The sequence below is a fragment of the Patagioenas fasciata genome, chromosome 1 (genome assembly GCF_037038585.1).
Source record: "Patagioenas fasciata isolate bPatFas1 chromosome 1, bPatFas1.hap1, whole genome shotgun sequence".
NCBI lineage: Eukaryota > Metazoa > Chordata > Aves > Columbiformes > Columbidae > Patagioenas > Patagioenas fasciata.
The window spans coordinates 733,112-755,448 of NC_092520.1; the positions used below are offsets into that span (position 1 = coordinate 733,112).

Genomic DNA, 22,337 nt, shown 5'->3' on the forward strand with positions numbered 1-22,337 from the left:
AGGCTGAGGGAGCTGGGCTTGTTCAGTCTGGAGCAGAGGAGGCTTAGAGGTGAGCTCAGCCTCTCTAGAACGACCTGAAGGGCAGTTCTAGCCAGGGGGGATTGGGCTCTTCTCCCAGGCACTCAGCAATAGGACAAGGGGGCATGGGCTTCAACTCTGCCAGGGGAAATTGAGGCTGGAGATGAGAAAGCAATTCTGTGCAGAGAGAGTGGTCAGCATTGGAATGGCTGCCCAGGGAGGTGCTGGGCTCACCGGCCATGGAGGTTTGTAAACTGAGATTGGCCATGGCGCTTAGTGCTGTGATCTGGTAATGGACTGGAGTTGGACCACGGGTTGGACTGGATGAGCTCTGAGGGCTTTTCCAACCCAGTCCATGCTGTGATTCTGTGAAATGTGGTCTGGGTGTCCTTCCACAGTCTGTGTGACGTGACAGGCTCCAAAGTGTGTGAGAGGCATGGGAGACCTCCCTTGGGAAGAGGGTCTTTTTTGGGTGTATTTAGACTTCCTGATCTGCCATTGAGGCACATCAACCACTCAGAGAAGTGAACTTCAAGCAAAACGACCTAAATATAAGGGTTTTTCTTGAAAACATGCTCCTGTTCACAGTCTAACACTGCGTCCCTGCCGCAGCACGTGGCCTGGCTACTGAAGATGTTCCATCTGCTCGGCAGGACATGGTGCTGGAGAGCAGAAATTGCACCTTTGGAGTAGATGTCATGGGACAGGACAGCTGACATGGGGACCACTCAAGGTCGCATTGGAGGCTGCGTCTCCATGTCAGAGTGTGCACACGTTCCTCTGGGACACAGTGATTGCAGAGCTGGAGACAGGACATGGGCTGAGGACAAAGTTCTCTTAGGGCAAGGAATGCAGAACAAAATCCCCGTATTAGGAAAACCTCCCCTTTCTGACACCATCTCTAGGAATAACACTCCCTGCACATCACATCTTCATCCCCTCCGCCATCTCACATGTCCCTCATTGCTGAGTCCCTGTGCTGAACAAATCTGGTGCTGTTCTCTCCTGTCAAGGTTTGTATTTGATGGGAGGGTTGGGGCGCTGGAAGCGGAGCCAGAAGAGACAGGGCAGGGCAGAAGAGGGTCTCAGTGGGACAGAGCTGGGATGGAGGAGCTCTGGGGCCGTTCCACCTGTCCCTTCAGTGCTGTGCTTGGCCTGACACAGACCAGTCATTGCTGTAAAATAAGTGCGCCTGCTTGCCTTACACCAGGTAGGATAACTTTATGTGGATGACAGGAGAATGACTGTCAAGCTCCACTTCAGAAAGGTGTTCCTCTTGCGTTGCACTTCTGCTCACACATAGGTTCCCACCTGCACTTCCCCCAGAATCTTTTGTGGAAAATAAGATGAAAAATTAGGGAAAATTAGGGATTTATTTCCTAATTCACTGGCATTCTGCTAATGTCCCTTAAAGGCAGGCCTTGGAGCTGCTGGAGGTTTGGTATCACGTGTGGTTTCCTCGTGCATGATCAGTTCCCCAGCATCGTTCCTCACCTATGTACCGCATGGTGCAGCCGGGGCTGAGGACCCTCTGTGAGATCCCACCTCCCTGCCCAGGGGCAGCGCTGTGCCAGGGGGAGCAGGAGCTGTCTGCCATGGGGTGCACAGAGCGGGTGGAGAGGGCGATCGCACAAGTCTCCTTCGCTTCATGCAGATCTCTTTATGCAAAGGGCAGGGCCATAAACTACAAAAACACCCGACAGAGCCATAAACTACAAAAAAGCCTACAGGACGATAAGGTCACCTGCAAGCAAGGGAGGTGAGGAGCAGGAGTGTGGATTAAAGTAGGGGAGTAGAGCACAGGCCATGGACTCACCCTCCAATGACGGATCTTCTCCCCGTGTGCCAGACTCACTCTGCCCCTCACCACCCCCTGAAAGCACCAGAAACTTCTAGGTTGATGGACCACTGTAGTCATGCACACGCCCCTTGGTTGACAGACAGGGCCCTTGACCAATGAAAAGCCTTGGCTGAGAGAAGTTTCTAGACAACTCCCATAAGTGACCACAGCTCAGATTCAACAGGGGTATAAATGGAGCTGCTGAAGACCCCAATGGAGTTGATGTCCTTGGAGCAGTGGGTCTGCAGTGGGAGACTCTCATCCTTAGAATGAGCATCTAAGGATCATTCACCACGGACTGAGGCGCCTTGCTGACATGGTAAGTGATCATCTGGGGACCCATGAGAGTCCTCACTTTGACACAGAGTGAGAAGACGTTAATCTTGAATGATCACCCCTGAGTTATGTGATCTGATCCCCTTGAGTTTGAGTTGGTTGTGTAATAATTAACTCTGAACCAGTGTCCAAACCTGTGTTGTGGAATGTTATTGGAGTGCTGAATAATTTTGGATAAACCCGTTGGTGGTTGGTTTCTGTTTAACAGATCTGGTTAGTATAAAGTCTGTTTGGAGTTAGTTTCCTGCCTCAACTGACTTTTGGGGTGTCTCAGTGACACCAGTATCACCCAACCTTCCCTCCCTTGGGCACCCCCAGCCAGGCTTGGTGCAGCTCTTCTCCTCCCCTTCAGGGAAGCCCACCACCCAGCAGCCCTCTCACCACACAGTGCCAGCCCTCCTTGGTCAGGGGGTTCTCAATGGCAAAGCCCGGCTTTGCAGAAGAAGGAGACACAGACAACATGTGTTTCTGTTAGGTCAAAGTGGCCAGAATTGGTCTGTGACATGATTTCTATCTATTGCACTCTTTCTACTGTTGCCTTAGAGGATGCAAAGCACAAGTGTGGGACAGGACATCCCTCCCCAGGACTTGTAGCCTCTTACAGAATGGACACAGCCAGGAGCTCCAGCTCATGGTCACACAGACCGTGGAAGGACACCCAGACCACATTTCACAGAATCACAGAATGGACTGGGTTGGAAAAGACCTGAGAGATCATCCAGTCCAGCCCTTGGTCCAACTCCAGCCCATTGACCAGATAGTGGCACTAAGTGCCATGTCCAATCTCAGCTTAAAACCCTCCATGGCCGGTGAGTCCAGCACCTCCCTGGGCAGCCATTCCAATGCTGACCACTCTCTCTGCACAGAATTGCTTTCTCATCTCCAGCCTCAATTTCCCCTGGCAGAGTTGAAGCCCATGCCCCCTTGTCCTATTGCTGAGTGCCTGGGAGAAGAGCCCAATCCCCCCTGGCTAGAACTGCCCTTCAGGTCGTTCTAGAGAGTGCTGAGCTCACCTCTAAGCCTCCTCTGCTCCAGACTGAACAAGCCCAGCTCCCTCAGCCTCTCCCCATAGGGCTTGTGCTCAAGTCCCTTCCCCAGTCTTGTTGCTCTTCTCTGGACCCGCTCCAGCACTTCAATCTCTTTCCTGAGCTGAGGGGCCCAGAACTGAACACAACACTCCAGGTGTGGCCTCCCCAATGCAGAGCACAGGGGAAGGATCACTGCCCTTGTCCTGCTGACCACGCCGGTTTGGATACAGGACAGGACACCATTGGCCTTCTTGGCCACCTGGGCACACTGTTGGCTCCTGTTGAGCTTCCTGTCCATGAGTCCCCCCAGGTCCCTTTCTGCCTGACTGCTCTCCAGCCACTCTGCGCCAGCCTGGAGCGCTGCAGGGGGTTGTTGTGGCCAAAGTGCAGGACCCGGCACTTGGCCTGGTTGAACTTCATCTCATTGGAATCAGAATTCGCACCTGGAAAGATGCAGCATCCTGAAAATAGAGAGCTGGCATTGCCAAGCTCAGGGACCTGTGTTTGGAAGGCTGCACGTCAAAGGGCGAGGAAGAGTTCAAACTGCTGCAAGGGTGATAAACACAACAGGGGATTGGCAACAGCATCTTGATTAAACGAACTGAGTTAGAGGGTTGGTCAGTAATGAGCGAGTCGGCTGCGCACGCCCTTGTGTGTGGACTCGTTTCCCGAGCCCTGAGACTGACACACCAGGGATTCCTCTCAGCAAACTCACAAATGCTTCCGGCACTGAAAGCTCAGAGTCAGAGCAGCCGGGGACATTCCTGGGGGCAGCAGGGCTGGCAGCATCGCTGCTGCTGGGGTGGGCGAGGTGGGTATGGCTGCTCACTGATCTGGATGAACCTGCAGCAGCAAGCCAGGTAGGTCATCCATCTGTGTGGGGATTTCAAATAGAAACAGCAAAGAGGATATTCTGCTTTCATATTTTATTTAGAAATGTAATATATGTATGTATTAGAAGAAAAAATAATAAAAAAATAGCCTGGAAAAGGCCTCATGACCATCTCCACTCCCATCCTTCTTGACCGTATTCTCTACAAACAAATGTTATGATATTTGGAAAAACTTCAAGGCAACTGTGGCTTCTTGCAACAGAAAATTCTCAGACCAGCTTGCACATGGTCATCTCAGAAGATCTGATCTAGAACTAAATAAATTTATGGACGAACCTTATCTGCAGGCACATTGCTTTATTCTCCTGCGTTCTGTTTGCTTTCAGGAATGGGAAGGGGTGGGCGGGAGGAGCACGGAGGGAATGTGCGGGTTTGGTTTTGAAGGTGTTTCTGCTGTCTCCCCCTGCACCACCCTCAGAAGCCTTTCAGAAGAGAGTGAACAAACCCTGATTCCATCTGGCTGCCTTGCCAATGAAAGGGGCTGTGTTCAGGTCGTCCCCAATAGATTTTTGTCCTGCTCAGTCTTCTATGAAAACAGAGCATTGTCTCCTTGGGCGCTGCAGCTTTATTTTCATCAGCACATTGCTATCTTTGCCATCGGAGACATTTTCTTTAAGCCTAGACTGGATTTCTCCTACTCTTTCAGGGCTTCAGACCCCTGACTTTCCTTTCACAGGACACATAGGACACATTTTTCCGTTCCCCTTCACTGCAGCCTTTAAGATGCTTCAAGGCTTTTCTCAGGGTGAGTCAGTCACCTCAGCTCTCCAGCTTCACTTGGTCCTCATTCTGAACTCCGTGCAGTTTGCCCTTGTTTTCCATAAAGTGCCCACCACAAGGCACATCACTCTGAAGATCTTCCAGCTCGGTCCTTTGCTCCTGCCCTTCACGTTCATCCTACCTGAGTGTGTTCCACCAAACAAGCAATTCTGAGAGTATCAGTAGCTCAAAACTTCACTTTGATCCGCGAATGTGTTTTATAAAAGAAGAGAAAGAGCAGCAGTCAGATTGGCCTGGGAAGATCTACCTTCGATAATGTGATGTTCTCTGGACACGTCGCCCTCTGCCTGCAAGGTCCTGCTGGAAAACACCAGCTGGTTTGGTTGACAGATGAGCTGTAGCCCTGGGAAACAGAAACCCCAATGCTTCTCTTTCCCGAGGGGAAGAGGTGAAAGCCATATGGGCAACTGGACCGAAAAATCGTGGGAGTATTAAAACCACAAATAGAGCAGAGCTCTTCAAAGACTGGTCTTGGGGAAACTCTTGTGCATCATCAGAGGCCCCTTGGTGAGACGTCGTCTGTACCTCTGGCCAAGCGTGGCCAAGAAAGGTGCTCTAAAGGAAGGTGTAGAGAGGAAAAGCCCTTGTGGACCAGGAGCAGAGCTCTGGCCTTGTGAAAGGGGACAAAGAGCAGAGAGGAGTTTGCGCAGCCAGTGTCAGGCTGGGAGGAGGGTTATGTGGTTCTATGGATGTGCTGGGGTGAAAATGCCAGGGAGGAAAAAGCATCAGATTCAGCTTCAGAGGTGACAGACGGAAACTGGGTGGGAACAAATGGAGAGAGGAAAGTGGAGGTAATTTCCCAGCTGTTGGAGCAGGGTGGAGGGTTGGGACTGTCCTCAGCAGAGGCATGAAACCAGAATACCCCAGGGTGCTGACTGCCGGTTCTCCTGGGCAAGATGAGTTGTCACACCTGAAGCAACAGGCACTCAGTTTGGTGATCCAGAAAGTCCTTTTCAGCTCAGTCTTCCTAGATCCAGAGCAAGAAAAGGGGAAACTTAGATGGGAAATCAAACAGTCGGTGCTAATAGAAGGGTTAAAAGTTCTCCTGCGGGTCTGAAGTAAAACTTCCATCACCTGAGGTTTAGTTATTTCCATGGTGGCTGGTAAAGGAAGGTCAAGGATTTGACTAACTCTTCTTTGCCTGTTTTGATGTAGGAACTATGGGATGTCAAATGATGCCAGTGAATGTCAGTCATGCAAAAGGGAAGGGATGATTTCACGAAAGGTTCCACTAGTTTGTCAAGCTCCTTGGTAAAAGATGAGGAAGAAATTTTTTACAATGAGGGTGGTGAGAGCCTGGCCCAGGTTCCCAGAGAGGTGATGGATGAACCATCCCTGGAGACATCCCAGGCCAGGCTGGACGGGCTCTGAGCACCCTGAGCTGGTGAAGATGTCCCTGTCATGGCAGGGGGAACTGGGGAGCTGGGAAGGTCCCTTCAACCCAAACGATTCTATGGTTTTATGATTCTATGATTCTATGGTATGGATACTAAAATTTTGCACAGAAGAGGCTAGATGGGTTTCCGAGGTGTGGTTAACAATAATGGAGAAACCACATCAAGCTCAGGAAGTCCCTGAGCTTCAAATTGTTGGAATCTGGGGAGGCACCAAGGAGAGATCTCATGCTATGTTTCCTTTCTCATGTTCTCCCCTCAGGGTCTGCTTTTGCTGCTGGGCGTGGGATCTGAGGCTGGATGGACCTTTGATGTGAGCCAGGGGATGGCTGTCCTTGTGCGCCTGGGCTCTCCTTGCTCAGGCTCCTGCAGCGACCAACATGTCCGGCTCATTTCCCACCAACACCTCGCTGTTGGAGCTGCACCTGACGGGCATCCCGGGGCTGCAGCACCTGCACCTCTGGATCTCCATCCCCTTCTGCATCATGTACCTCATCACACTGGTTGGGAACTGCACGCTCCTGTGCGTAATAAAGGCCGATCCCAGCCTGCATCTGCCCATGTTCCTCTTCCTCTCCATGCTAGCTGTCATTGACCTGGTGATGTCCACCTCCATCACCCCCAAAATGCTGGGCATCTTCTGGTTTCACTCCACCACCATCAGCCTGGGTGCCTGTCTTACCCAGATGTTCTTTGTTCACGCTTTCTCTGCAATGGAGTCAGGGGTGCTGGTGGCAATGGCCTTTGACCGCTACATGGCCATTTGTCACCCACTGCGGTATCTGTCCATCCTGACCAGTCCCGTTGTGGTTGTCATTGGCTTGGCCACCTTGCTCAGGGCTGTTGTTTTCATGGCCCCCCTCACCTTCCAGATTCGCTGCCTTCCCCTGTGCGGCCCGGCCATCGTGGACCACTTGTACTGCGAGCACATGGCCGTGCTCAGACTGTCCTGCGAGGACGCTGCCTTCAGCAGAACCTACAGCCTCTTCATCCCCACCTTCGTGGTCAGCTTCGACTCGCTGCTCATCACCATCTCATACGCGCTCATCCTCCGGGCCGTGCTCGGCCTCTCCTCCCCACAGGCCCACAAAAAGGCCTTTGGTACCTGCGGCTCACACCTCTGCATCATGGCCCTCTACTACATCCCTGGGCTGCTCTCCATGTACATGGAGAGATACCACCAGGAGCTCCCAGCCTATATTCAGGTCCTGCTGGCTGATCTCTACCTACTCATCCCGCCAGCATTCAACCCCCTGATCTACGGCATCAGGACAAAGCAGATTCGTGATGGAGCACGCAGGGTGATCTCCCGGAGGAGACCCATGGCAGGAGGGATTGGGTCTGGCCTTCAGGGCCCAAGGCTGGGGCTCATGAAGACAAAGTCCATTCCCTAAAATGGCCAGATCTTCTGCTGGACCTTGGTGTGGCTCTCGGTGTATGTTCAGAGCTGCAGCTGCCTCAGGAAGTGTTGGCACCCACTGAATCCAGATCAGCACCAGGGGCTTCAGCTGGTTGTTCTGCCCATCCCTAGTGAGGCAGTGACGTTGGCACAGCACCTCCGGGTGATCCAGCTCCCTCAGATCTCCCAACAAAAAGACCTTTGCAGCCACGACCTGAACTTGTTCTGACAAAATGACCTACCGCAGCTGAACCACGGAAAACAGCTGTTTCATCAGCGTATCATTCTATGTGCAGCAGAGCTGTGCCAAGAGGTGCAAGGGACATGGGGTCACAGGACCACAGGTAGCTGACTGCAAGGGACCTCAGGAGGACTCTGGTCCAACCTCCTGCTCAAAGCAGGGTCACCTACGAGGCCACACCAGGTCGCTGCTTCCTGGGAAGTGGCTGCATGTGGCCTGCTGATGGGAAGCAGAGAATAAAACTTCCGTTTTGCTTTGCTTCCACACACAGTCTTTGATTTTGCTTTATTAAACTGCCTCTATCCTGACCCATGAGTTGTTGGCTGCTTTTGTTTTGGTTTGTTTTCTGTCTTATTCTCTCCCTCCCTTCGTGCTGAGGAGCGCAGTTATAGAGCAGCTTGGTGGGCACCTGTAGTCCAGCCATGGTCAACCGCCACAACAGTGTTGATAAACCAGGGATGTTTTCATTGCTTGCACAGCCTCAAGGCCTTTTCTGCTCCTCATGTTGCCCCAACAGTGAGTAGCACTGGGGTGCTCAGGGAGTTGTGGGGGGACACAGCTGGGACACCTGACCCCAGCTGACCAAAGGCTCCAGATCAGCAGCCAGGAATCTCCTGGGTGCAAGAACAATCAACACTGTGACATGGAGAGCAGTCAGGCAGAAAGGGACCTGGGGGGACTCATGGACAGGAAGCTCAACAGGAGGCAACAGTGTGCCCAGGTGGCCAAGAAGGCCAATGGTGTCCTGTCCTGTATCCAAACCAGCGTGGTCAGCAGGACAAGGGCAGTGATCCTTCCTCTGTGCTCTGCATTGGGGAGGCCACACCTGGAGTATTGTGTTCAGTTCTGGGCCCCTCAGCTCAGGAAAGAGATTGAAGTGCTGGATCGGGTCCAGAGAAGAGCAACAAGACTGGGGAAGGGACTTGAGCACAAGCCCTATGGGGAGAGGCTGAGGGAGCTGGGCTTGTTCAGTCTGGAGCGGAGGAGGCTTAGAGGTGAGCTCAGCACTCTCTAGAACGACCTGAAGGGCAGTTCTAGCCAGGGGGGATTGGGCTCTGCTCCCAGGCAGTCAGCAATAGGACAAGGGGGCATGGGCTACAACTCTGCCAGGGGAAATTGAGGCTGGAGATGAGAAAGCAATTCTGTGCAGAGAGAGTGGTCAGCATTGGAATGGCTGCCCAGGGAGGTGCTGGACTCACCGGCCCTGGAGGTTTTTAAACTGAGATTGGCCATGGCACTTAGTGCCATGATCTGGTCAATGGACTGGAGTTGGACCAAAGGTTGGACTGGATGATCTCTGAGGGCTTTTCCAACCCAGTCCATGCTGTGATTCTGTGAAATGTGGTCTGGGTGTCCTTCCACGGTCTGTGTGATGTGACAGGCTCCAAAGTGTGTGAGAGGCATGGGAGACCTCCCTTGGGAAGAGGGTCTTTTTCGGGTGTATTTAGACTTCCTGATCTGCCATTGAGGCACATCAACCACTCAGAGAAGTGAACTTCAAGCAAAACGACCTGAATACAAGGGTTTTTCTTGAAAACATGCTCCTGTTCACAGTCTAACACTGCGTCCCTGCCGCAGCACGTGGCCTGGCTACTGAAGATGTTCCCTCTGCTCGGCAGGATATGGTGCTGGAGAGCAGAAATTGCACCTTTGGAGTAGATGTCATGGGACAGGACAGCTGACATGGGGACCACTCAAGGTCGCATTGGAGGCTGCGTCTCCATGTCAGAGTGTGCACACGTTCCTCTGGGACACAGTGATTGCAGAGCTGGAGACAGGACATGGGCTGAGGACAAAGTTCTCTTAGGGCAAGGAATGCAGAACAAAATCCCCGTATTAGGAAAACCTCCCCTTTCTGACATCATCTCTAGGAATAACACTCCCTGCACATCACATCTTCATCCCCTCTGCCATCTCACATGTCCCTCATTGCTGAGTCCCTGTGCTGAACAAATCTGGTGCTGTTCTCTCCTGTCAAGGTTTGTATTTGATGGGAGGGTTGGGGCGCTGGAAGCGGAGCCAGAAGAGACAGGGCAGGGCAGAAGAGGGTCTCAGTGGGACAGAGCTGGATGGAGGAGCTCTGGGGCCGTTCCACCTGTCCCTTCAGTGCTGTGCTTGGCCTGACACAGACCAGTCATTGCTGTAAAATAAGTGCGCCTGCTTGCCTTGCACCAGGTAGGATAACTTTATGTGGATGACAGGAGAATGACTGTCAAGCTCCACTTCAGAAGGGTGTTCCTCTTGCGTTGCACTTCTGCTCACACATAGGTTCCCACCTGCACTTCCCCCAGAATCTTTTGTGGAAAATAAGATGAAAAATTAGGGAAAATTAGGGATTTATTTCCTAATTCACTGGCATTCTGCTAATGTCCCTTAAAGGCAGGCCTTGGAGCTGCTGGAGGTTTGGTATCACGTGTGGTTTGCTCGTGCATGATCAGTTCCCCAGCATCGTTCCTCACCTATGTACCGCATGGTGCAGCCGGGGCTGAGGACCCTCTGTGAGATCCCACCTCCCTGCCCAGGGGCAGCGCTGTGCCAGGGGGAGCAGGAGCTGTCTGCCATGGGGTGCACAGAGCGGGTGGAGAGGGCGATCGCACAAGTCTCCTCTGCTTCATGCAGATCTCTTTATGCAAAGGGCAGGGCCATAAACTACAAAAACACCCGACACAGCCATAAACTACAAAAAAGCCTACAGGACGATAAGGTCACCTGCAAGCAAGGGAGGTGAGGAGCAGGAGCGTGGATTAAAGTAGGGGAGCAGAGCACAGGGACTAAGCTCTTATTGTTCTCCTCAGCAAACCCGTAACAGATTTTAACTGTGATGAAAATTCATTTCCTAACAATACACACTGACTTATTGTCCCAGCTCTCCTTATGCCTTCAGCTAATGGGAATCAGGGCACTCAAGTCTGGCCTCTGAAAGAATATGAGGTCCTGCACGTATCCTGCACCGAGCTGGAGAGGAGAAGGGAAGGTTGCAAAGAGCTGTGGTGACCACCAAACCCCAGCTGGTGGGTACAAACTCAATTCTTCCAGTATCTCCTGACATTGCTGCCTTTGGGCTCTTCTGGATTGCACACAGTCGTACCCACTACCACCACCTCGGGAAAAGCACCATCCACCCAGCGCCCAACCACTGAAGCACGGCGCAGATCCTCCTGCCTGACTTGGAGACCAGACTCTTCCACCCCAAGTCTCCCATGCTGGTCGAAGTTGGGGCTGGAAGGGCCAGTGCCAGGTGCCTTGCCTGGAGCCTGCCAGGCCGTGGACTCACCCTCCAATGACGGATCTTCTTCCCATGTGCCAGACTCACTCTGCCCCTCACCACCCCCTGAAAGCACCAGAAACTTCTAGGTTGATGGACCACTGTAGTCATGCACACGCCCCTCGGTTGACAGACAGGGCCCTTGACCAATGAAAAGCCTTGGCTGAGAGAAGTTTCTAGACAACTCCCATAAGTGACCACAGCTCAGATTCAACAGGGGTATAAATGGAGCTGCTGAAGACCCCAATGGAGTTGATGTCCTTGGAGCAGTGGGTCTGCGGTCGGAGACTCTCACCCTTAGAATGAGCATCTAAGGATCATTCACCACGGACTGAGGCGCCTTGCTGACATGGTAAGTGATCATCTGGGGACCCATGAGAGTCCTCACTTTGACACAGAGTGAGAAGACGTTAATCTTGAATGATCACCCTTGAGTTCTGTGATCTGATCCCCTTGAGCTTGAGTTGGTTGTGTAATAATTAACTCTGAACCAGTGTCCAAACCTGTGTTGTGGAATGTTATTGGAGTGCTGAATAATTTTGGATAAACCCGTTCGTGGTTGGTTTCTGTTTAACAGATCTGGTTAGTATAAAGTCTGTTTGGAGTTAGTTTCCTGCCTCAACTGACTTTTGGGGTGTCTCAGTGACACCAGTATCACCCAACCTTCCCTCCCTTGGGCACCCCCAGCCAGGCTTGGTGCAGCTCTTCTCCTCCCCTTCAGGGAAGCCCACCACCCAGCAGCCCTCTCACCACACAGTGCCAGCCCTCCTTGGTCAGGGGGTTCTCAATGGCAAAGCCCGGCTTTGCAGAAGAAGGAGACACAGACAACATGTGTTTCTGTTAGGTCAAAGTGGCCAGAATTGGTCTGTGACATGATTTCTATCTATTGCACTCTTTCTACTGTTGCCTTAGAGGATGCAAAGCACAAGTGTGGGACAGGACATCCCTCCCCAGGACTTGTAGCCTCTTACAGAATGGACACAGCCAGGAGCTCCAGCTCATGGTCACACAGACCGTGGAAGGACACCCAGACCACATTTCACAGAATCACAGAATGGACTGGGTTGGAAAAGACCTGAGAGATCATCCAGTCCAGCCCTTGGTCCAACTCCAGCCCATTGACCAGATAGTGGCACTAAGTGCCATGTCCAATCTCAGCTTAAAACCCTCCATGGCCGGTGAGTCCAGCACCTCCCTGGGCAGCCATTCCAATGCTGACCACTCTCTCTGCACAGAATTGCTTTCTCATCTCCAGCCTCAATTTCCCCTGGCAGAGTTGAAGCCCATGCCCCCTTGTCCTATTGCTGAGTGCCTGGGAGAAGAGCCCAATCCCCCCTGGCTAGAACTGCCCTTCAGGTCGTTCTAGAGAGTGCTGAGCTCACCTCTAAGCCTCCTCTGCTCCAGACTGAACAAGCCCAGCTCCCTCAGCCTCTCCCCATAGGGCTTGTGCTCAAGTCCCTTCCCCAGTCTTGTTGCTCTTCTCTGGACCCGCTCCAGCACTTCAATCTCTTTCCTGAGCTGAGGGGCCCAGAACTGAACACAACACTCCAGGTGTGGCCTCCCCAATGCAGAGCACAGGGGAAGGATCACTGCCCTTGTCCTGCTGACCACGCTGGTTTGGATACAGGACAGGACACCATTGGCCTTCTTGGCCACCTGGGCACACTGTTGGCTCCTGTTGAGCTTCCTGTCCATCAGTACCCCCAGGTCCCTTTCTGCCTGACTGCTCTCCAGCCACTCTGTGCCAGCCTGGAGCGCTGCAGGGGGTTGTTGTGGCCAAAGTGCAGGACCCGGCACTTGGCCTGGTTGAACTTCATCCCATTGGAATCAGAATATGCACCCGGAAAGATACAGCATCCTGAAAATAGAGAGCTGGCATTGCCAGGCTCAGGGACCTGTGTTTGGAAGGCTGCACGTCAAAGGGCGAGGAAGAGTTCAAACTGCTGCAAGGGTGATAAACACAACAGGGGATTGGCAACAGCATCTTGATTAAACGAACTGAGTTAGAGGGTTGGTCAGTAATGAGCGAGTCGGCTGCGCACGCCCTTGTGTGTGGACTCGTTTCTCGAGCCCTGAGACCGACACACCAGGGATTCCTCTCAGCAAACTCACAAATGCTTCCAGCACTGAAAGCTCAGAGTCAGAGCAGCCGGGGACATTCCTGGGGGCAGCAGGGCTGGCAGCATCGCTGCTGCTGGGGTGGGCGAGGTGGGTATGGCTGCTCACTGATCTGGATGAACCTGCAGCAGCAAGCCAGGTAGGTCATCCATCTGTGTGGGGATTTCAAATAGAAACAGCAAAGAGGATATTCTGCTGTCATATTTTACTTATAAATGTAATATATGTATGTATTAGAAGGAAAAATAATAAAAAAATAGCCTGGAAAAGGCCTCATGACCATCTCCACTCCCATCCTTCTTGACCGTATTCTCTACAAACAGATGTTATGATATTTGGAAAAACTTCAAGGCAACTGTGGCTTCTTGCAACAGAAAATTCTCAGACCAGCTTGCACATGGTCATCTCGGAAGATTTGATCTAGAACTAAATAAATTTATGGACGAACCTTATCTGCAGGCACATCGCTTTATTCTCCTGCGTTCTGTTTGCTTTCAGGAATGGGAAGGGGTGGGCGGGAGGAGCAGGGAGGGAATGTGCGGGTTTGGTTTTGAAGGTGTTTCTGCTGTCTCCCCCTGCACCACCCTCAGAAGCCTTTCAGAAGAGAGTGAACAAACCCTGATTCCATCTGGCTGCCTTGCCAATGAAAGGGGCTGTGTTGAGGTCGTCCCCAATAGATTTTTGTCCTGCTCGGTCTTCTGTGAAAACAGAGCATTGTCTCCTTGGGCACTGCAGCTTTATTTTCATCAGCACATTGCTATCTTTGCCATCGGAGACATTTTCTTTAAGCCTAGACTGGATTTCTCCTACTCTTTCAGGGCTTCAGACCCCTGACTTTCCTTTCACAGGACATGTAGGACACATTTTTCCGTTCCCCTTCACTGCAGCCTTTAAGATGCTTCAAGGCTTTTCTCAGGGTGAGTCAGTCACCTCAGCTCTCCAGCTTCACTTGGTCCTCATTCTGAACTCCGTGCAGTTTGCCCTTGTTTTCCATAAAGTGCCCACCACAAGGCACATCACTCTGAAGATCTTCCAGCTCAGTCCTCTGCTCCTGCCCTTCACGTTCATCCTACCTGAGTGTGGTCCACCAAACAAGCAATTCTGAGAGTATCATTAGCTCAAAACTTCACTTTGATCCGCAAATGTGTTTTATAAAAGAAGAGAAAGAGCAGCAGTCAGATTGGCCTGGGAAGATCTACCTTCGATAATGTGATGCTCTCTGGACACGTCGCCCTCTGCCTGCAAGGTCCTGCTGGAAAACACCAGCTGGTTTGGTTGACAGATGAGCTGTAGCCCTGGGAAACAGAAACCCCAATGCTTCTCTTTCCCGAGGGGAAGAGGTGAAAGCCATATGGGCAACTGGACCGAAAAATCGTGGGAGTATTTAAACCACAAATAGAGCAGAGCTCTTCAAAGACTGGTCTTGGGGAAACTCTTGTGCATCATCAGAGGCCCCTTGGTGAGACCTCGTCTGTACCTCTGGCCAAGCGTGGCCAAGAAAGGTGCTCTAAAGGAAGGTGTAGAGAGGAAAAGCCCTTGTGGACCAGGAGCAGAGCTCTGGCCTTGTGAAAGGGGACAAAGAGCAGAGAGGAGTTTGCGCAGCCAGTGTCAGGCTGGGAGGAGGGTTATGTGGTTCTATGGATGTGCTGGGGTGAAAATGCCAGGGAGGAAAAAGCATCAGATTCAGCTTCAGAGGTGACAGACGGAAACTGGGTGGGAACAAATGGAGAGAGGAAAGTGGAGGTAATTTCCCAGCTGTTGGAGCAGGGTGGAGGGTTGGGACTGTCCTCAGCAGAGGCATGAAACCAGAATACCCCAGGGTGCTGACTGCCGGTTCTCCTGGGCAAGATGAGCTGTCACACCTGAAGCAACAGGCACTCAGCTTGGTGATCCAGAAAGTCCTTTTCAGCTCAGTCTTCCTAGATCCAGAGCAAGAAGAGGGGAAACTTAGACGGGAAATCAAACAGTCGGTGCTAATAGAAGGGTTAAAAGTTCTCCTGCAGGTCTGAAGTAAAACTTCCATCACCTGAGGTTTAGTTATTTCCATGGTGGCTGGTAAAGGAAGGTCAAGGATTTGACTAACTCTTCTTTGCCTGTTTTGATGTAGGAACTATGGGATGTCAAATGATGCCAGTGAATGTCAGTCATGCAAAAGGGAAGGGATGATTTCACGAAAGGTTCCACTAGTTTGTCAAGCTCCTTGGTAAAAGATGAGGAAGAAATTTTTTACAATGAGGGTGGTGAGAGCCTGGCCCAGGTTGGGCAGAGAGGTGGTGGATGAACCATCCCTGGAGACATCCCAGGCCAGGCTGGACGGGGCTCTGAGCACCCTGAGCTGGTGAAGATGTCCCTGTCATGGCAGGGGGAACTGGGGAGCTGGGAAGGTCCCTTCAACCCAAACGATTCTATGGTTTTATGATTCTATGATTCTATGGTATGGATACTAAAATTTTGCACAGAAGAGGCTAGATGGGTTTCCGAGGTGTGGTTAACAATAATGGAGAAACCACATCAAGCTCAGGAAGTCCCTGAGCTTCAAATTGTTGGAATCTGGGGAGGCACCAAGGAGAGATCTCATGCTATGTTTCCTTTCTCATGTTCTCCCCTCAGGGTCTGCTTTTGCTGCTGGGCGTGGGATCTGAGGCTGGATGGACCTTTGATGTGAGCCAGGGGATGGCTGTCCTTGTGCGCCTGGGCTCTCCTCGCTCAGGCTCCTGCAGCGACCAACATGTCCGGCTCATTTCCCACCAACACCTCGCTGTTGGAGCTGCACCTGACGGGCATCCCGGGGCTGCAGCACCTGCACCTCTGGATCTCCATCCCCTTCTGCATCATGTACCTCATCACACTGGTTGGGAACTGCATGCTCCTGTGCGTAATAAAGGCCGATCCCAGCCTGCATCTGCCCATGTTCCTCTTCCTCTCCATGCTAGCTGTCATTGACCTGGTGATGTCCACCTCCATCACCCCCAAAATGCTGGGCATCTTCTGGTTTCACTCCACCACCATCAGCCTGGGTGCCTGTCTTACCCAGATGTTCTTTGTTCACGCTTTCTCTGCAATGGAGTCAGGGGTGCTGGTGGCAATGGCCTTTGACCGCTACATGGCCATTTGTCACCCACTGCGGTATCTGTCCATCCTGACCAGTCCCGTTGTGGTTGTCATTGGCTTGGCCACCTTGCTCAGGGCTGTTGTTTTCATGGCCCCCCTCACCTTCCAGATTCGCTGCCTTCCCCTGTGCGGCCCGGCCATCGTGGAGCACTTGTACTGCGAGCACATGGCCGTGCTCAGACTGTCCTGCGAGGACGCTGCCTTCAGCAGCACCTACAGCCTCTCCATCTCCACCTTCGTGGTCAGCTTCGACTTGCTGCTCATCACCATCTCATACGTGCTCATCCTCCGGGCCGTGCTCGGCCTCTCCTCCCCACAGGCCCACAAAAAGGCCTTTGGTACCTGCGGCTCACACCTCTGCATCATGGCCCTCTACTACATCCCTGGGCTGCTCTCCATGTACATGGAGAGATACCACCAGGAGCTCCCAGCCTATATTCAGGTCCTGCTGGCTGATCTCTACCTACTCATCCCACCAGCATTCAACCCCCTGATCTACGGCATCAGGACGAAGCAGATTCGTGATGGAGCACGCAGGGTGATCTCCCGGAGGAGACCCATGGCAGGAGGGATTGGGTCTGGCCTTCAGGGCCCAAGGCTGGGGCTCATGAAGACAAAGTCCATTCCCTAAAATGGTCAGATCTTCTGCTGGACCTTGATGTGGCTCTCGGTGTATGTTCAGAGCTGCAGCTGCCTCAGGAAGTGTTGGCACCCACTGAATCCAGATCAGCACCAGGGGCTTCAGCTGGTTGTTCTGCCCATCCCTAGTGAGGCAGTGATGTTGGCACAGCACCTCCGGGTGATCCAGCTCCCTCAGAGCTCCCAACAAAAAGACCTTTGCAGCCACGACCTGAACTTGTTCTGACAAAATGACCTACCGCAGCTGAACCACGGAAAACAGCTGTTTCATCAGCGTATCATTCTATGTGCAGCAGAGCTGTGCCAAGAGGTGCAAGGGACATGGGGTCACAGGACCACAGGTAACTGACTGCAAGGGACCTCAGGAGGACTCTGGTCCAACCTCCTGCTCAAAGCAGGGTCACCTACGAGGCCACACCAGGTCGCTGCTTCCTGGGAAGTGGCTGCATGTGGCCTGCTGATGGGAAGCAGAGAATAAAACTTCCGTTTTGCTTTGCTTCCACACACAGTCTTTGATTTTGCTTTATTAAACTGCCTCTATCCTGACCCATGAGTTGTTGGCTGCTTTTGTTTTGGTTTGTTTTCTGTCTTATTCTCTCCCTCCCGTCGTGCTGAGGAGCGGAGTTATAGAGCAGCTTGGTGGGCACCTGTAGTCCAACCATGGTCAACCGCCACAACAGTGTTGATAAACCAGGGATGTTTTCATTGCTTGCACAGCCTCAAGGCCTTTTCTGCTCCTCATGTTGCCCCAACAGTGAGTAGCACTGGGGTGCTCAGGGAGTTGTGGGGGGACGCAGCTGGGACACCTGACCCCAGCTGACCAAAGGCTCCAGATCAGCAGCCAGGAATCTCCTGGGTGCAAGAACAACGAACACTGTGACATGGAGAGCAGTCAGGCAGAATGGGACCTGGGGGGACTCATGGACAGGAAGCTCAGCCTGAGCCAACAGTGTGCCCAGGTGGCCAAGAAGGCCAGTGGTGTCCTGTCCTGTATCCAAACCAGCATGGTCAGCAGGACAAGGGCAGTGATCCTTCCCCCGTGCTCTGCATTGGGGAGGCCACACCTGGAGTGTTGTGTTCAGTTCTGGGCCCCTCAGCTCAGGAAAGAGATGGAAGTGCTGGAGCGGGTCCAGAGAAGAGCAACAAGACTGGGGAAGGGACTTGAGCACAAGCCCTATGGGGAGAGGCTGAGGGAGCTGGGCTTGTTCAGCCTGGAGAAGAGGAGGTTTAGAGCTGAGCTCAGCACTCTCTAGAACGACCTGAAGGGCAGTTCTAGCCAGGGGGGATTGGGCTCTTCTCCCAGGCAGTCAGCAATAGGACAAGGGGGTAGGGGCTTCAACTCTGCCAGGGGAAATTGAGGCTGGAGATTAGAAAGCAATTCTGTGCAGAGAGAGTGGTCAGCATTGGAATGGCTGCCCAGGGAGGTGCTGGGCTCACCAGCCCTGGAGGTTTGTAAACTGAGATTGGCCATGGCGCTTAGTGCCATGATCTGGTCAATGGACTGGAGTTGGACCACAGGTTGGACTGGATGATCTCTGAGGGCTTTTCCAACCCAGTCCATGCTGTGATTCTGTGAAATGTGGTCTGGGTGTCCTTCCACGGTCTGTGTGATGTGACAGGCTCCAAAGTGTGTGAGAGGCATGGGAGACCTCCCTTGGGAAGAGGGTCTTTTTTGGGTGTATTTAGACTTCCTGATCTGCCATTGCGGCACATCAACCACTCAGAGAAGTGAACTTCAAGCAAAACGACCTGAATATAAGGGTTTTTCTTGAAAACATGCTCCTGTTCACAGTCTAACAGTGTGTCCCTGCCACAGCACGTGGCCTGACTACTGAAGATGTTCCCTCTGCTCGGCAGGACATGGTGCTGGAGAGCAGAAATTGCACCTTTGGAGTAGATGTCATGGGACAGGACAGCTGACATGGGGACCACTCAAGGTCGCATTGGAGGCTGCGTCTCCATGTCAGAGTGTGCACACGTTCCTCTGGGACACAGTGATTGCAGAGCTGGAGACAGGACATGGGCTGAGGACAAAGTTCTCTTAGGGCAAGGAATGCAGAACAAAATCCCCGTATTAGGAAAACCTCCCCTTTCTGACATCATCTCTAGGAATAACACTCCCTGCACATCACATCTTCATCCCCTCCGCCATTTCACATGTCCCTCATTGCTTTGTCCCTGTGCTGAACAAATCTGGTGCTGTTCTCTCCTATCAAGGTTTGTATTTGATGGGAGGGTTGGGGCGCTGGAAGCGGAGCCAGAAGAGACAGGGCAGGGCAGAAGAGGGTCTCAGTGGGACAGAGCTGGGATGGAGGAGCTCTGGGGCCGTTCCACCTGTCCCTTCAGTGCTGTGCTTGGCCTGACACAGACCAGTCATTGCTGTAAAATAAGTGCGCCTGCTTGCCTTGCACCAGGTAGGATAACTTTATGTGGATGACAGGAGAATAACTGTCAGGCTCCACTTCAGAAGGGTGTTCCTCTTGTGTTGCACTTCTGCTCACACATATGTTCCTACCTGCACTTCCCCCAGAATCTTTTGTGGAAAATAAGATGAAAAATTAGGTAAAATTAGGGATTTATTTCCTAATTCGCTGGCATTCTGCTAATGACCCTTAAAGGCAGGCCTTGGAGCTGCTGGAGGTTTGGTATCGCGTGTGGTTTCCTCGTGCATGATCAGTTCCCCAGCATCGTTCCTCACCTATGTACCGCATGGTGCAGCCGGGGCTGAGGACCCTCTGTGAGATCCCACCTCCCTGCGTGGGTTCTCAGATTCCTTTTGGGGACTCCACAGAAGTGAGAGCTTGCTGTGATGGTTCTGAGTGGAGAGAAGGGTGGAGATTTTGAAGGAAATCAGAAATAAAAAGAGAGTTTACAGACTGTGGAAAAAAGGGCTGGCTACCTATGAAGAATTTAGGAAAATAGCTAGATCGTGCAGGAAAAAAATCAGGGAAACAAAAGTGCAGTTTGAAGTTAATTTGGCCAATTCTGTTAGGGATAATAAAAAGTCCTTCTTTAAATATGTTAATAACAAAAGGAGGGGCAAGGAAAACCTCCATTCTCTACTGGACTTTGAGGGAAATATAGTTAACAAAGATGAGGAGAAAGCTGAGGTACTTAATACCTACTTTGCCTCAATATTTACCAGTCAAACAGATGGCCCTCAGGATAACTGGCCTCTGGAGATGGTTGACAGGAATAGGAAGCCAAATAGTCCCCTTGTATTCCAAGAGGAAATAGTTGGTGGCTTACTGAGCCATCTGGATCCTCATAAGTCTATGGGACCAGACGGGATCCATCCTAGGGTGATGAGGGAGCTAGCAGAAGAGCTCGCCAAGCCGCTCTCCATCATCTTCCAACAGTCTTGGCTCACTGGGGAGGTCCCAAATGATTGGAAACTGGCAAATGTTACCCCAATCCACAAAAAGGGCTGCAAAGCTGACCCTGGCAACTACAGGCCTGTCAGCCTGACCTCGGTGCCTGGCAGGGTGATGGAGCAGATCATCCTGAATGCAATCACACAGCACCTCCAGGATGGACCAGGGATCAGACCCAGCCAGCATGGGTTTAGGAGGGGCAGGTCCTGTCTGACCAACCTGATCTCCTTTTATCATCAGGTGACCCACCTGGTGGATGAGGGGAAAGCTGTAGATGTGATCTATCTAGACTTCAGCAAAGCCTTTGACACTGTCTCCCATAATATACTCCTTCAAAAGCTGATAGCCCATGGCTTGGACAAGTGCACTCTCTGCTGGGTTAAGAATTGGCTGGAGGGCCGGGCCCAGAGAGTGCTGGTAAATGGGGCTGCATCTAGCTGGCGGCCAGTCACTAGTGGTGTCCCCCAGGGGTCAGTGTTGGGTCCAGTCCTGTTTAACATCTTTATTGATGATTTAGATGAGGGGATTGAGACCACCATCAGCAAATTTGCTGATGACACCAAGTTGGGGGGCAGTGTTGACCTGCTGGAAGGCAGGAGGGCTCTGCAAAGAGATCTGGATAGACTGGAAAAATGGGCTGATTCCAATGGGATGAAGTTCAACAAGGCCAAGTGCCGGGTCCTGCACTTTGGCCACAACAACCCCCTTCAGCGCTACAGGCTGGGCACAGAGTGGCTGGAGAGCAGCCAGACAGAAAGGGACCTGGGGGTACTGATTGACAGCAAGCTCAACATGAGCCAACAGTGTGCCCAGGTGGCCAAGAAGGCCAATGGTATCCTGGCCTGTATCAAAAATAGTGTGATCAGCAGGACAAGGGAAGTGATCCTTCCCCTGTACTCTGCATTGGTGAGGCCACACCTGGAGTATTGTGTTCAGTTCTGGGCCCCTCAGTTCAGGAGGGATATTGAGGTGCTGGAGCGGGTCCAGAGAAGAGCAACAAGACTGGTGAAGGGACTTGAGCACATGACCTATGGTGAGAGGCTGAGGGAGCTGGGGTTGTTCAGCCTGGAGAGGAGGAGGCTTAGAGGTGACCTCATTGCTCTCTATAACTACCTGAAGGGAAGTTATAGTCAGGTGGGAACTGGTCTCTTCTCCCAGGCAGTTAGCAATAGGACAAGGGGACATGGGCTTAAACTCTGCCAGGGGAAGTTTAGGCTGGATATTAGGAAGAAGTTCTTTACGGAAAGAGTGATCAGGCATTGGAATGGCCTGCCTAGGGAGGTGGTGGACTCACCGTCCCTGGAGGTTTTTAAACTGAGATTGGACATGGCTCTTAGTGCCATGATCTAGTAAATGGGCTGAAGTTGGACCAAGGGTTGGACTTGATGATCTCTGAGGTCTTTTCCAACCTAGCCAATTCTGTGATTCTGTGATTCTGTGAAATCCAGAGTTTCCAAACCATCCTGCTCTCTCTGGCAAGAGCAAAGGGGTTTTTCTCCACTTCTTAGTTTACATTTTCTGCATTGATCTCATGGGCACCCGGCGTGCTCTGGAGACCACGGTGCTCCCGAGACCCCGACAGTACGACGCTCCAAGGGAGAGCTAATGAAAGAAGCTGAAGCAGTGTTGAAAATTACCATCTCCTCACAGGACAGACAATCTCTGCATCCTCTATCTGCTGTCCCTCAGGGGAGAGGACAGAATAATACCCTGGCGCTGCACTTGGAGATGCGCAGGGATGTTCTGCTGCAGCCTCCCAGGTGACAGTCCTGCAAGTGACGGAGATGTCTCACTGTCTGACAGCGCTCGTCCTTCTTGGTAGAGTGAGATGAGGAGCCTTTGCTCAGGCTGCAAAGCTCATCCCTGCGCTATTTCCATCTCCCAGGCCCAGGAGTCCCAGT

The 22,337-nt window shown here is 52.2% G+C and overlaps 2 protein-coding genes across 2 annotated transcripts; both read left to right on the forward strand.

Annotated features, from left to right (window-relative positions):
- Nucleotides 1-2,038: 2,038 nt before the first annotated feature.
- Nucleotides 2,039-8,237, forward strand: LOC136099968 (olfactory receptor 52K2-like). Its single transcript, XM_065834669.2, has 2 exons — nt 2,039-2,177; nt 6,552-8,237. Exon 2 carries the CDS (start codon nt 6,670-6,672, stop codon nt 7,681-7,683), a length of 1,014 nt encoding a protein of 337 aa, XP_065690741.1. The 5' UTR covers nt 2,039-2,177; nt 6,552-6,669; the 3' UTR covers nt 7,684-8,237.
- A 3,219-nt stretch (nt 8,238-11,456) lies between these two features.
- Nucleotides 11,457-17,054, forward strand: LOC136099965 (olfactory receptor 52K2-like). The gene is made up of 2 exons (XM_065834657.2): nt 11,457-11,546; nt 15,923-17,054. The coding sequence occupies exon 2, from the start codon at nt 16,041-16,043 to the stop codon at nt 17,052-17,054; it is 1,014 nt and encodes a 337-aa protein (XP_065690729.1). The 5' UTR covers nt 11,457-11,546; nt 15,923-16,040.
- Nucleotides 17,055-22,337: the final 5,283 nt, after the last annotated feature.